Below are 14,228 nucleotides of genomic sequence, written 5' to 3' on the forward strand. Positions count from 1 at the left end.
GAGCGAGAGTGCGCGCGCCTGCCCGAATGTTCCGGAGGCGTTCCCTGTCGGAACCGAAGACGCCCCCCTCGTTGTCCCAGAGCGCGAACACAAAGACACCACAGGAGCAGGAGCGTGAGGACGCGGACAAGGAGCGTCGGCGTATTGCCGTCACTCGACACATCCTGCAGCTCTTTCCGCCGGAGAGCCTGTCATTGCTCGCTTATCTCTTCGCCTTCTTCACGCAGATTCCTCTGTGCCCAGATAACGGTCTCTCGTACGAAGACATCACACGGATTTTCGCTCATCGTCTGCTCGGCGGGCCCAGCAAGAATGCTGCGAGATCGCTTATGATGTGGTTGCTCAACCGCTGGAATGCTATATCCGAAAATCCACTCGGCGGCGACGAGAATGATAGCGATGCGCTCCAACCAAATTTAGTACGACGCATGAGCTCAGGACGCTTACGGCATTTGTCTTTGCCACCCCAGTGGAGCGAGGGCATACTTACACATGATGACAGTCTGCAAGTCCCGTCATATGCGACACCTTCTGGACGGCCGTATTCGTCGTCGGTATCGTCCGACACATCGTCGAGTACTGCAGAATCTATGGAGAGTGAAGACGAGCCCAAGGCGCGGGGCACGTTGGCGTACAATATGCAAGACATGCACGAGAGGAAAGCTGCATATGAAGCACACCTCGGCCTTCCAGACGACGACTATTATGGGAAATCTTCTGTTCAGGAGCACGGCTTTGTCACGACGCCTCTTTCCGGTGAGTAACGCTGAATGTTGTTGGATTACCCCGTGTCCTTATAAAGGCCGTATCTTAGATGAACACGACTTTCTACGACTACTTCAGGAAGGAGAAGAATGCATTCGAAAGCGATTCCGAGAGCATTTGTTGAACAGGTAATCACACACCTCTTTTCATTCACCGTCATCGGTATGTCTGACAAGGCGCCGTGTATGCAGATATGGATGAACTGTCTGCTCTGAGTGCAGAGCAAACCCCGCACGTCTCGAATGATTTCCCGTCGGCTGTCGCCTCGTCGAATCACAAGCTCTCCTCCGCGTTGCAACGCATATCGGAGCTCGAGGCAGAGCTGCAGCGCACGCGAGATTCACGAACGTCTCTGGAGGACGTGCTTTTGCCCGATTCCACGACTACGGGCATGCATCAGAAGCTTCGAAATGAACTGTCCGACGAATCGCCGGAAGGAATCGAATACATGCGACGCGAGACAGCGCAGAAGCAGCTGGAAGTTGCTTCGAACGAGCGAAACGACGCGAAGAAGCTTCTCCAGGTTTCAAGCAGTTGATTGATGAGGTTTGCTGCAGTGATGTTCTCGAGGTAAACGTGTACAGCATATTTCATTTATCTCGCATAGGTACCACTAGGATAGAGAAAGAACATATTTACTCCAACAACCGATTGCGCTACTGTTGTACCGGATCGACGTATCATACATGATTATTACTATACATGGCATACACGGGATCTCTTTGGTCTGTTGAGACGTCAACTTGGCAAGCGATCGGAGGTGGTTTAGTGGGCGTAAGAAAAAGATGGTCAATGGCGCTCCCCAAGGGCGCACTACGGCGTATGATCGCCACGCGCGATAGCACATAGATAGCCCGCGTGAGCCTTCTCCAAATTCCCCATCTGCGCAGACTGTGTGAATGGCCTTTTGAGCCGCTATGCAAACTACGAACATGACGTGAATACACTGAGTATCGCAAACGTATCCGCGGACGCACCATGACAGTCTGGGGTAAGTTGTTCACTGCATCCCGTAGATTGTTGAATGTCATATCTGCATTGTATAGCCTCCTGCGGCAAGAAGGGCATGTCGCCTCGATTACTGAGAGCACCTCCGGTGCGATGAGTTGTGCGGCACTAATTGTGCGACCGAATGGAGCCTCATCTGCACGCGATAACCATAACTCCTTCAAATTCCTCCACTGAGCATGATCAGGTGATCGTCGGCAACCTTCGCAGTTTTCTTTGGTATTGGCAGCAAATCGGGTAACATCGTTCAGTGCTTTCTTCAGTGCGTCTTTCCCCTGTCTATGCAGTAGGAAAAGTTGCGCTGGGAGATACCCTTCCATGCGGGAAAGTTCTGCTATCACCGTTGGGGTAGATAGATCGAACGAAAGAGTGTATGATGATGCCAACTGCGCCTGCGCCTTCCAAGAATGTGCGCCTGCAAGGCGATAAACTCGCAGTGCGGTTGATTCGGATAGATAGCTGGTGATCATGTTTCGTATAATGGAGACGGATCCTGGCATGTCATACTTCTCTGCAGCTAAGAGAATGGATTCTACGAGATCCAGCGAGCTTAAATCGGGCAGTTCCATTCCAGAAATCACCTGTAGAAGGGGCATGAGCACCGTTGAATCTTCGTCCAGGTGAAGGACATCGTCTGAGACGGTGCCAGGACCTTGGGGCAAGCTGGACATTGCAGCGAACCACCCTGAAACGCGCTTCAACGTGTATAGGTGAATGCGGAACAAGTTGGCATCCTGTGATGATAGTGTAATGGTGCCTGCATCCTCAGTAGTGAACAATGGATGCCAGTTGCTCTGATCAAGTACATAAATAAGCGACCGCCTACCACGATACAAAATGCGAAAGGTGCATACTACTCACACTGTGAACGGTGCTCATATTGTTCTGCATAGATGAGCTTGCACGATCAAAATCGTCGGAGGATTGGGCGCAAACTTAAAGGTTTGAGATGGGAAGCACATGACAATGCCCGATGTGCGATCTGGGGCGTTATGACACCTCGGTTGCTGGGTCATCTAGGGCCGTGATAACGTTCTGAAGCGGGAACGATGGCCACTTTATATCTTAGATGCGACCTTACGGCGATGATGGCAGGATGTGTGGCCTTTGAAGATGCTCAACGATGAGAATGATGTCGCGCGCCAATTTGCTAGAGGATGCTGCCTGGAGACTCCTTCCCACGCCACATCCATACTCGAGGTGGTGGCATGATGTCGCTGAGCAGCAGCACACATGTGTTTGGAGTGCATCGCAAGCAATGGCAAAGTGCGTCCATCATGGACACGATGTTTACGTGAAGACCTCGGCTTCGTGCGTTGTTATTGGCGATGCCAATGCGCAAGGTTCCGTGAGGCGCAACCTTGAAGTTCGATCTAACTTATGGAACTAACAGCTGCTTTATTCTCTAGCCATGCTTTCGCATTGGTCTTACGTTCAAAATAGCCAACAACAGAGCTCTATAACGGAAAAAGAAACTCCACTCGAAATCACTCTGCGTACAGCTGCTCGAGCACCGTGTTCTTCGCCTCAAGCGCCGCCTGCGTCTAGGGATAGGAAAGCTGGTCCGCTGACGTCTGCAGTGGTAACCGCGTCTCGTCGACAAATGTGAGCACTGCGAAAACAAAAACCCAGGATCAAGTCAGAGCACATCCTCTCCTGCTTATGATCTGCTTCAAGCAGCCCCAGCGATCCAGTATACAGGTGATGTTTGCGGATGCAGCAGGAGTACGCGGTCATCTGTGAACTCAGATATCGTGAATTGGCCATAACCCAAGAGGCCGCTGTTTCGAACGAAAAGTGTGAGTTTCATGCCCAATGTTATTCCTGAAAATGCATGCTTACCTGAGGCCTCCCATGGGTCCTTCGCCGTGCACCGACTGTCCGTTGATATTGATGTATCCTGTAGTTCAGGACCCATCATGATTGTGAGCACTTCAGTTGAAAACATATGTGCCTTACCTGCCCGGACGCGCGGAGCTATCTCGAGCGCGGTGTGGATGTTTTGAGTCCACAACCCTGCCATTAGGGAATAATCGCATGTATTCGCCAACCGCACTGCCTCGTCGATGGTATCCACTGCGGTCAGAGTGACGACTGGAGCGACGACGCTAAATAAAGGGGTCTGTCTATTGTTCATCGAGCACTGCCTCACCTGGTCTGAAGCACTCCTCATCCCAGAGCGCCATTCCTGGTTTGACGTCGGCGAGGAGGTGTGGCTGGACCACTGAGGTTTGTCTGGCCATGTCGCCGACCAGAATACGCGCGCCGGCGTCCTTTGCCTCACGGATGATCTTGAGCACGCGCTCTGCTGATTCCTCTGATATTAATGATGATAATGCCTCGTCAGGTCCTCCGGCTGAAGGAACCAAAGCTTTTGACCAGAGAGGAGGTGAGAGAGCGTAGGACACCACGCTGGACGATGACATGTTGAGTCCACATGCATATTTGGCCGGAATTCATCAGGCCGCCGGTGGTGATTGATTGTGCTGCAGATTCGAGGTCTGCGTCCTCTAGGACCTGCGAACGATGCTGAGGATTTTGAATTTTTAGATCAGACGGGACGTTGCATACGATGACGGGGCAATTGCCGCCGAGCTCCAGCACATAGAGCTTCAGGTGCTTCACAGCCTCCATTGCGATGGCTCTGCCCACATTCGGACCGCCTGTGAACTGTTCATTCACAGATGTGAGCGGAAGCTTGTACCTGAAAGAGAGTCTCTTACGTTGATCTTTCGTAAAGCTGGATGATCGATCATCTCCGCCATGCGCTTGCTGATGTCCTCCTCCGCTATGGAGATGGTGTTCAAAACACCTTTTGGCAGACCCGCCTGTCGATCCATCATTTAGATATCGACATGAAGACAGAACGGTGCTTGTGCGTACCTCCTGGAATATTTGGCCAATGAGACTTTGAATTCGAGGGCTGACTGCAGAGCACTTCAGCGCGACTGTATTGCCACAGATGATAGGAATGAGAACGGCTCGGAAAGCCAACGCCAAGGGCACGTTCCATGGCGCGAGCGCAAGGCTGTTACATGGTCCGATGAGTGAGTGGGAAAGGCCATTCGAGGACCGCTTTTCGCGTACATGACTCCCATGGCTCTTTTCTGTATCATCATCTGCCCGCCAGGTATCAAGGAAGGCTTGACCTCTCCCTTGAGCTGATGGACCAGCGTGGCATTGTGGCGCAGGTTGTAGACCGATGCCATCACCTCGAAGCCTACCATGAAATCGGTAAACGCCAGCTCTTCCTTCAACGCTTTGGAGATTTTCTCTTGATACTTGGGCGTCATGAGGAGCTCTGAAGCTTTGATGAATACGTCTTGCCTTTTGGTTAGAGGCGAGTGCTCCCAGTCAGGGAAGGCAGCGGCGGCCGTGTCGATGGCGTCGTGACAGTCTTGGCTGGAGGCGGCTGCTGCGTGCCCTATGACGGCTTGCGAGTACGGGTTGTGCACGTCATATTGCGCGTCGGTGCTCGCTGGACGCGATGTCCCATCGATACAGAGGGGTGTGAAGGCAATCGACATATTGTCAAGATGTGATAGGTAATGGTGATGAGAGCGCTGTCTGCAGAGATGTCTTTTAATCGGTCAGCGAACTGCGGTCAAGTTGGGGATATTTAGAGGCAACGTGGATGACTTCGATTGGGGCTCGCTTCCCATAATTTGATGGTGAATGCTAAGATAAAGAAGGCGGCATCTGAGAGATCAAGGAATCGGGTTTGAGGGTGTGTGATGTGCTGCTTCTTTGTGTCGTCTTGATACATGCTCGTGGCGATCATAGATCAGCACGCGACTTGTTCGCCGGAGAGCTGTTATCCGATCTGTTGCGCAGACAAACATTCATGGTATCGTCGATCAATATGAAACCTCTGTGCATAGTTCGTCGCAGGCTTTGAAACTTGATAAGCTACACACGATAGTTCAACGATGAGGATGCATGAGAAGGCACAACGTCCGTGTGCGTCTAGAAGCATTTGCGGGTGAAGCTGCAGGCCGCTGATCGATGACCAGTCGTCTGGAAGCAGCGTTGGCGGGTGCAGGTGGGCATCGTCGTGCTGGAGGCTCTTGTCGTGAAGGAACATGTTCGGAGAGTTGTCCGACGGCAGCATCGGCGGCGGATGAACATAAGATGGAGAGTTTGTGCACTTGTCTGGGGGCAGCCTCGGCGGGCACCACAGCGAACTGCTGTTGTTGCCACGAAGCATGTTGTATGAACTGTTCAGGTCGTACGCGAAGTCGAGCGACGAGCGCTGCGACTTGCGAGCTCGATGATGTCGGCAATGTGTACGAGCCCACATACGAGACGAAAGATGTCGCGGAGCACGGGGGCTCCGATGCCGAGTCGCTGCTCATGCGGCGCCGCTGAAACATCCTCGTCTCAGTGATCGTGTTGTCCATGTCCGAGTAATCGCCGGAGAATGGGAGCGCATCCGCCGGCACACTGTTTGTCTGCGCGAGATAATCGGGATGATAAGGACCAGGGAAGGAGTACGATGATCCAAATAACGCGATGCTGTATGTGCTGTTCTGGCTAGCTCTGATTGCATCAAGGTGTGGTATTCGACTTCCTCGTGGCTGCTGAACATCTGCGTCGTCGAGTCAGGTGGTCAGGGAAGGTTAGCTTCCATAGCTAGGCCGCGCAGAACCATGCAGCTTGTAGCTAGTGCATGGAAGGTGGTCAATCGGGCATTTTTCAGAGGCCGAGGCGAGTACGAGCAGGAGATAGGGAAGTAGGTACGCACTAGACAAAGGATCCATTCAATTATATTGTAAATTTTGGTGTGTAAGGAACACTCCATGAATGCAATACGCACCTTACTCGGCAGGATATGTGTTTGCAACCTGCGAGCTTCGTGACGCGACTGAGAGGTATATGGGACACGAGTGCTTGATTGGGATCTCGTCTCTATTCAGCACTGACAGTTGCAGAATCGCAGCAAATGCATGTCCATGGACGGCAAAAGAGTCCTCCATCTCTTCCGCGCAGATCTAAGTAGTTTGAATTGATTTTACGACAGTGCAAGGAAAGAGTCAAGCCAGACAGACCCACCACGGTGAGGTCTTCACTGTGCAAGAGCACATCTCCCGGTGGCACATGGACCATGCACGAGTGGATATCGCTAATGCACGCGAAGCGGGTCCGGTGCGGAGATGGAACGGGAGGAGAATTCGTGCTATCGAACTCCAGATGGACGATGGCAGTGGCGCTGCACAGAGTAGTTTCAGAGTCGCAGGTGCTGGAAGGTCATTGCGGCTGTCACGCGATGGAAATATTAATGAGATGCTGAAGAGCGGACCAATGCCAATAGACCTGCAAGCCTGCTCCAATTCTGGCTGAGATACTCCCACGATCGACTTCGGCACTTTCGCGTACGCCCTCCAAACAGGTTTCTGCACTACGAGGTCTACCCGCTGCATCCATGCTGTCAAGCGGTTGTCAAGCAGGGGATAGCAATCCGCATCATGAGCAAATATAGTGCATTCCGCTCAACAGCGCATTGCGCTATACACTCCTGCCATCCGCAGTTCAGACGTTGCCTATAAGTCGGTGTCTCCAAGTCTAGCGCTCCTGAATGGGACTAATCTGATTCTATATAGAGCCAAAGGAGGAGGTCGTGCTTGACCCATCATGGGGCGAGATTTGGGTGCGACTTCGGGTATCTGTGGCCATCAAGGAGCGCCGGCCTTCAATTTCTTGCGGTACGTCCTATAAGCGTGTATGCGCCATATCCTGACGTTCAGCAGCTGCTATGCATCGTGGTGTCAACATTCTCGTTCTTCAGCTGCCGATGGCAACTCAGTTTCATCTTGTTGCCTTCTGTAGATCTATTGCATTTACCGTGCATAATACTTTGCAGAACCACGACATTCGATTACGATTAATGAGCGCCCCAGCTCTGAAAATGTTTTAGGTCATTCGAATCACTGACATGATATATGATGGACGATGAAGCCACTAATGGACGTGCTATTCATGACAGTCGAACTATGTAGGCATGCAGATATGCAAGTTGTATACATGCCGAACGAGGGGAACGCAAACTGCCGTCCAAATCTTACCCTTCAGCCTGTCCATGGTCGCTCTGCATCGGAATACGCATCGTAAATCCCTCCCGCAGATACATCTTTGTCACCGCCAGATAGATGCTCTGTCGATCGTCCTCTCTGAAGGGCACACCGAGGTCAACGCGGAAGTCATGCCACGCGTAGATGATCCCAGCGAGAATCGCCGCCGTGATGAGGGCCCCAATCGACAAGTTCCATGACATGAGCACGGCAACCGGGCGAGGAAGATGACGATGTGCGGCATCGCGGTGTCCGCCCAGTGCGAGAAGCGCCGTGGGCCGCGCTCGGAGGCGAGGTAGCCAAGGGAGAAGGTGATGAGCTCGAGGTGCTTGGGCGAGAGGAGGATGGCGCCGCCGACGGCGATGGACCATGGGAGGAATAACAGGATTACGCTTCTGGCGGACCACGGGCCTTGTAATGCATTTGATAGAGCATCGGAGCAGGAAGGCGAGCTAAATTCGGGGAGGAGGTCCTCTGTAGATAGGTCGAGTTCTGCCTCACGAGCCCTACCGTCCGATCTGTGCAAGTTTGAGGCCGCGCTCTGCTCGTCCTTTGTAGAGAGCGTTTCATACACCTCCGACAGGCAATTTGATGCGATAAGTTATTGATCCTCACTCGCATTCATTATAGGCTCACCTGTCCAGATGGCCTCTCTTTCGAGACATTGATACCCTCCGCCTCTCGAGGTATGTCACACGAGGCATTTTGATGAAGAGTCACGAATCTGCTGTTGTTCACAAGACGAATAGCAATGGACTCACCGTAGCATCCTCAGCCTCCACGATGCCCATGTCCAAGTCTTGTGATGACACATCAGCATGGGCATGGAAGAATACGCAACAATCAAAGTGCTGATGAATCGAGGCATGCCACGGCCACTTCGTAGATCTTTGATACACAGAAGATCATTGTAGTCAGCATGCGGAAGCGTGCGGACAATCTGCCGGAAGGCAATCAAGAACCGTGGCATGACGTGCCATTTCGTAGATTTTTGAAACACAGAAAATCATTGTAGTCAGTTTCAGTCACGCCGATCGTATCCACGAAGATGACCGCGTACTGATCAGATACTACTAGTAGCGCAGCGCTGCGCATGCATCTCGTGGGATCCTAGCCTCTAGTGCCAATTTCACCCGCGTCGCTTGCACTCCCAAGGTCGACATTTCAGGTGGTCAAAAGAAACTAGATGATATAAACCCCCGGGGTGGGGCATTGATCATGCTGCATACCGACATGTCCACCCCTGTGGCCTACGAGGACTTCGCCAACGAAGAGGACGAATGGCACATCTTGTTGAACAGTCCGTCAAATGTTCCATACACGGACATGTATGCTCGATTGTTGCAGGTGTAATACAGCTGAATGATGATCATACCCTGATATTTTAGATGACTCTCCAGCCCGGCGTCTGTGAACGCTTTCCCCATATTGGCTAGATGCGCTTCAAAAGCGAAGGCGGAGCTGTTGCTAGCAATGGTTCAGCGAGCATTCAATGAACTGGGCACACCTGACCAGGAAAGCCTTGATTTTATCCACTGCATCGAGAGCAATGAAGCCTTGGCAAAATGTACCGACAAGATGTATGCGGTCTACGGCAGAGGTATCGGATTCATAACGTTTTCGTTCGCGTGAGTACCAACAATTTCTGTACCTCCTTCAAGATGAGACATTAGCTTGTTAGTCGCGATATCAAGCCAATGTTTGTTGAAGGCAACCCGGCAAAGTATCATTGCAGGTTCAGACGAGTGGAAAATCTGGGCCAGGCTGTGGTGTACCTACTCATGAAGGGGAACATGGAGCAGCTCCGTCGAATGGGTTTCGATTGGGTGAAGACCACAGCACACGGTGAGTAGCACGTTATATGGCGAAGTAACGGCTCAAGTTGTTGACTGGTTGTTTGCAGAGAAAGAAGCGGCAGCGGTAGGAGACGGTCTCGTAGTCTCGCTCACGTCTCGCGCCACTCCATCAATCACCAATGATGCGTCCATCAGCGTTACAGCTGTCGAGAGCGCCACGCGAGTTCCTTTGCCAGCGCCAGAGGTCCTGGCAGCTCTCCCGGCCAAGTCACCGTCGACCACGAGTATTGAGTCGATTATACTGCCGTCCGGAAGGCGGAAGCCAAGATGCCGGAAATGTCATCTCTACATTGAGGGGCACACTGAAGGAAGGTGCTTGGAGGCCCTGGCTGATCAGACTGCACTGGTGACCGACCAGTTCCAACGTCTCAACGTTGAGAGGTCGGCCATTGAGACCAGATCAGTTGCAGTGCCTGCCGTCACTCACTCGGCTGCGGCCTCCGGTTCAGCCCCTTCTCGTCCTTCTGCGCGTAGGAACTGAACTTATCATGATCATTGAATAAGGGGTAAGATTTCATTGGCAGTTTGCGTTCCCCTCGTTCGACATGTACAACTTGCGTATCAGCATGCCTACATAGTTCGACTGTCACGAATAGCACGTCCATTAGCGGCTTCATCGTCCATAATATATCATGTCAATGATTCGAATGACCTAAAACATTTTCAGAGCTGGCGCACTCATTAGTCGTAATCGAATGTCGTGGTTCTGCAAAGTATAATACACGGTAAATGCAATAGATCTACAGAAGGCAACAAGATGAAACTGAGTTGCCATCGGCGGCTCAACAAGAGCAGCCGGGGAAGCATCGTACATCGCGGACCTACTTCCGCGAAGGCATGAAAGCAAAGCTAAACTCATTCAAACGGAGACTGCGTGAGCGTATCCTCAAAGTTCGGCTGTGCCTTGGTCGGCGTCGAAGCCATAGCAACGAACGAGTTCGTGCTCGAGGACTGCGACGAAGACTGCTGGAAGTGCGCCACCCCAGCCTGCTCGGTACTAGGGGCGCGCTCAAGTGCGCAAGGACGTTGTTCGTGGTGCGCCGCAGCGGAGGTGGTGGGGGCTTCCGCGCGAGGGACGTGCCCGTCGCTCTATGAGTGATGGCAGGTTGATTGGCGAGCTGCGTCGTCTTCTCGACATCCGCGAGGAATCTCTGGGTGCGCGTCCGCGCAGCCTCCTCTTCTTCGTGGGAACTATCTGGGCCGCTGGACGAGCCGAACCTCCCATACATCGGGCTCCGGTTCTCTACGAGGTTGTGGTCGCCGAAGGGGTGCTCCTCGTGGTCGCTGCTCATCAGGTACTGTCTGTCCACGTCGTCGTTCCCGAGAAGCCTTCGCTCGCTCTCGTCGTCGGGCATGCGCATGAGCACGGGCGGAGGCTCCCGCCCACGATGCGGCTCATCGCAGGCGGAGGCGGCAGGATGGGCGGCGTAGACGAGATGAACTCTGTGTAGTTGGTGGGGAACAGTCCGCGCTTGCCGTACAGCTCGCCCATCCACCACCCGTCCAGCATCTCATTCACCACCGCGATCTGGTCCCCGGCGCGGAAGCTCAGCTCGTCGTTGAGGTGGCAGTGAAGTTGTGTGTAGCTGCGACGACTTTGCGGCCGTCCTTACTCTGCGAGAGCGACTTAGGCGTGTGCATTGGGACTTTAGGCGACGGCGCGGGTGTTGACGACACGCTCTTGTTCTTGTGATACTTGTTCTTCCGTTGGAATGACAGCGCACTCGAGAGACGGCTGTTCTCACTGTCGTGAACACTTTGCGCGTCGCCATCGCTACGGTCAGAGTCATCCTTGAGCGCGGCGAAGTTCTCCTTGTCCTTCTTCCCTCGCCCGGTTACGGAGCTGACAGCATTGGCCGCGCTCGATGCCCATACCGCCACGCTCGTCCGATTGCGCGGCTTCTCACTTTCTGACTTGTCGTTTGCAGCGCTGTCTGCACGGTCGCGAGACGCGCACGATGACGGACAGAACGGAGGACAAGATGGCGAGCGTGAGGCCTGTTTGGTGCTCGCCTCGGACTTGTGCCGTGTCAGTGAGAGCCCTCGTGAGCGCTTGGGAGCGACTCGCTCCTCGTCGTCAGAATTTTCATCTGAGTCGCTGTGCGTGGATCGCCTGGCTGAGGATTCAGACTTGGTGGAGCGGACGGATTCTAAACGCGAAAGCTCTGGCGGCTGAGTGAACATATGCATGGGTCCTCTCGGTCGTGTTGTTTCCAGACGCGTAACGGTTGCCCTGAGGTGACACTAGCCACGCATTAATGATTGAATGCTGTAAGATATATCACCAAACACACACTCGTCGATCCAACCAGCCTTGACATCTCGCAGCACATCCAGATACCGCTCGACATATTTGGTCTGCAGATCAAGAGAATCGGTCAGCGCACGAAGCTGCGCGACCTCGTTCTCTTGTATGGCATGCATGCGAGCTCACACGTCCTCGGCCATTTTTTCGCCAAGGATAGCCGGAAACAACACCTTCAGCTGGCATGTCGAAAAAGACAGATAAGGAGGACATACGACGGGGGAGGGGGCGGGAGCGGCAATGGTGGTGGATCGAGCAGGCTGCAGGTGGGACGGAACCTCGCTCATTGAGCGCTAAACGGAGGCTAAGCGCTGACTTATCTATGCTCATGTATTATTAGTCGTCTACTAGCGGCTCTCATTTGACAAATCCATGCAGAATGGTCATGTCTCTCGTTATATGTACGCAGACCAAGTACGAAACATTTGCGTAATAAATTGATGACCGAAGCCTGAATTTGGAGCATATTTACAGCGAATTTGACTTCAAGTGTGACGATGATTGAATTCGGACCAGCTCTCCACCACTGATTGTCGCCGTTCTTCGACTGCCTCAAGTGACTTAGCCCTGCCCAGAATACCGGGATACGTCGGGTACGGATAATACGGCTGCGTGAGACTCGTAGTGAACGTCGTCGTCGTCGTGCTTGTCATGTCGGTGACACCAAGATCGTCCGTGGCTGTCAAAGTGTGAGTGGAGGTGGTAGTGCTAGTGGTGGATGACGTCGTGGTTGTTGTTGTCCGTGCGACGCGCGTGATGGTGGTGGTGGTAGCGGCTAGGATTGGGCGTGCCTGTCAGCCTCGCCGGTAGACAATGGAGGAAACGTACCTGCGTCTGCGCCTCGCAGCGTGGTGCACGCGAGCAAGGATAGAATGAGTGTATGAGAGGACACAACAACCCATATTATGCCATCTTCAACTGCTTCCCGCGAGCCGTGTTGTTACGGCTGGAACAGCTGATACGACTGATACGGCTGATAACCCCCAGCTGACACATACACCGTCTGCGTAGTGGTTATAGTCAAAGGTACGGTATCTGTCGAGTCGTACGCGCTCATCGTAGTGATCGTGGTGGTGTTTGTAGTCGAGGACTCGAGGTAGATGTAACATCGACCGTGCGTGTGCGAGTGCTTGTCGAGGTCGTGGTGGTTCTAATGATTGCTGCATAGGCCGTCTTGTGCATCAAAGACGACGGGTGGATGAAAGGGGCTTACCACAGTCGGCTACGAATGGCAACACAGCGGTGAGGGCAACGAGGATGATGGACATACAGAACATTGTGAATGCAATGGGGGTTTTGGGTGCCTCATCCGTTGTATCGATCTTGTATATGACAGAGCCATCCTTTTCAATGCCTTGCACGACTTTCTCCAATACAGATCGATGCGCCTGAAAGCGAACGGATCAGTGGCCAAGACTCGTTAAGCGCTGGAAGTGGATCTAACCCACGGATTCAAATTTGGACCCGCACAGCGCCACTGACCGTGAATGTCGGGTTGCAATCGGGATGAACGGTTCATGACGTACCTTGCGGGGAACCAGAATGCGGAATGGAAGAGTGTCGCGTTGATGAGCGCGATCCGCTTGGATACGCAATGAGACACGAGAGGCGGCGCGGTTCTACCTAGATAGGTGCAGATGACCGCATATATCGTGCACACAATTCTAATCCACTCACCAGCTCTGCTATCGCCGTGTCGTCGTCGCATTCTTCATCATGGTCTCTATGAAGCGACTTTACACTCACTTTCTTCGAAAAAGCGGATTTCATGAACCAGGGCGCGTACCAGCTTGCAACGAAGTTTGATCCCCACCACGAACGCACCATCGGTACGTCTTCACATTCTCACCTAGTGAACACACCCTGACCTCGTCCATCTGACACAGGTGTTCTGACGAAACCCGACAAGATCGATAGGGGTGATGAAGACACGTGGCTCCGGATCCAGAGGAACGAAGACCCCGAGCGACGCCTCAAGCACGGCTGGTACATGGTCAAGCAGCCTGATACAATGCAGTTGAGGATGGGCATCACTTGGGAGGAGGCTCGGCAAAGCGAGAAGAAGTTCTTCCTTTCCACTCAGCCATGGGCGGCGCAGTCGCTGTCCATCCAGAGGCGTCTCGGAACGGAGCTCTTGACGCAGCGATGCGGCGACGTCCTGTCCGATTTGATTGCCACAAAGTGGGTTTTATGTTTTTGTATCGCATCACACCGAGTGATAGTCAG

At 53.0% G+C, this 14,228-nt stretch overlaps 6 protein-coding genes across 6 annotated transcripts; 2 read left to right on the forward strand and 4 right to left on the reverse strand.

Moving 5' to 3' along the window:
* Positions 1-26: 26 nt before the first annotated feature.
* On the forward strand, positions 27-1,303 carry LAESUDRAFT_762385 (uncharacterized protein; the record flags this gene model as incomplete). The annotated part of the gene is made up of 2 exons (XM_040913097.1): positions 27-756; positions 957-1,303. 2 exons carry the CDS (start codon positions 27-29, stop codon positions 1,301-1,303), a joined length of 1,077 nt encoding a protein of 358 aa, XP_040760704.1.
* Positions 1,304-1,578: 275 nt separating this feature from the next.
* Positions 1,579-2,664, reverse strand: LAESUDRAFT_791143 (uncharacterized protein; the record flags this gene model as incomplete). The annotated part of the gene is made up of 3 exons (XM_040913930.1): positions 1,579-1,680; positions 1,743-2,567; positions 2,635-2,664. The coding sequence occupies 3 exons, from the start codon at positions 2,662-2,664 to the stop codon at positions 1,579-1,581; spliced, it is 957 nt and encodes a 318-aa protein (XP_040760705.1).
* A 781-nt stretch (positions 2,665-3,445) lies between these two features.
* On the reverse strand, positions 3,446-5,300 carry LAESUDRAFT_762387 (ALDH-like protein; the record flags this gene model as incomplete). The annotated part of the gene is made up of 9 exons (XM_040913098.1): positions 3,446-3,554; positions 3,616-3,673; positions 3,733-3,867; positions 3,926-4,090; positions 4,140-4,290; positions 4,345-4,443; positions 4,497-4,601; positions 4,657-4,801; positions 4,861-5,300. The coding sequence occupies 9 exons, from the start codon at positions 5,298-5,300 to the stop codon at positions 3,446-3,448; spliced, it is 1,407 nt and encodes a 468-aa protein (XP_040760706.1).
* Positions 5,301-5,696: 396 nt separating this feature from the next.
* Positions 5,697-8,212, reverse strand: LAESUDRAFT_762388 (uncharacterized protein; the record flags this gene model as incomplete). The annotated part of the gene is made up of 2 exons (XM_040913099.1): positions 5,697-6,306; positions 7,836-8,212. The coding sequence occupies 2 exons, from the start codon at positions 8,210-8,212 to the stop codon at positions 5,697-5,699; spliced, it is 987 nt and encodes a 328-aa protein (XP_040760707.1).
* An 862-nt stretch (positions 8,213-9,074) lies between these two features.
* On the forward strand, positions 9,075-10,178 carry LAESUDRAFT_762389 (uncharacterized protein; the record flags this gene model as incomplete). The annotated part of the gene is made up of 4 exons (XM_040913100.1): positions 9,075-9,169; positions 9,242-9,469; positions 9,523-9,686; positions 9,745-10,178. The coding sequence occupies 4 exons, from the start codon at positions 9,075-9,077 to the stop codon at positions 10,176-10,178; spliced, it is 921 nt and encodes a 306-aa protein (XP_040760708.1).
* Positions 10,179-10,552: 374 nt separating this feature from the next.
* Positions 10,553-12,121, reverse strand: LAESUDRAFT_762390 (uncharacterized protein; the record flags this gene model as incomplete). The annotated part of the gene is made up of 5 exons (XM_040913102.1): positions 10,553-10,660; positions 10,696-11,037; positions 11,085-11,225; positions 11,294-11,930; positions 11,994-12,121. 5 exons carry the CDS (start codon positions 12,119-12,121, stop codon positions 10,553-10,555), a joined length of 1,356 nt encoding a protein of 451 aa, XP_040760709.1.
* Between the last annotated feature and the right edge of the window lie 2,107 nt (positions 12,122-14,228).

The sequence above is a fragment of the Laetiporus sulphureus genome (assembly GCF_001632365.1).
Source record: "Laetiporus sulphureus 93-53 unplaced genomic scaffold LAESUscaffold_44, whole genome shotgun sequence".
NCBI classification, from domain to species: Eukaryota; Fungi; Basidiomycota; class Agaricomycetes; order Polyporales; family Laetiporaceae; genus Laetiporus; species Laetiporus sulphureus.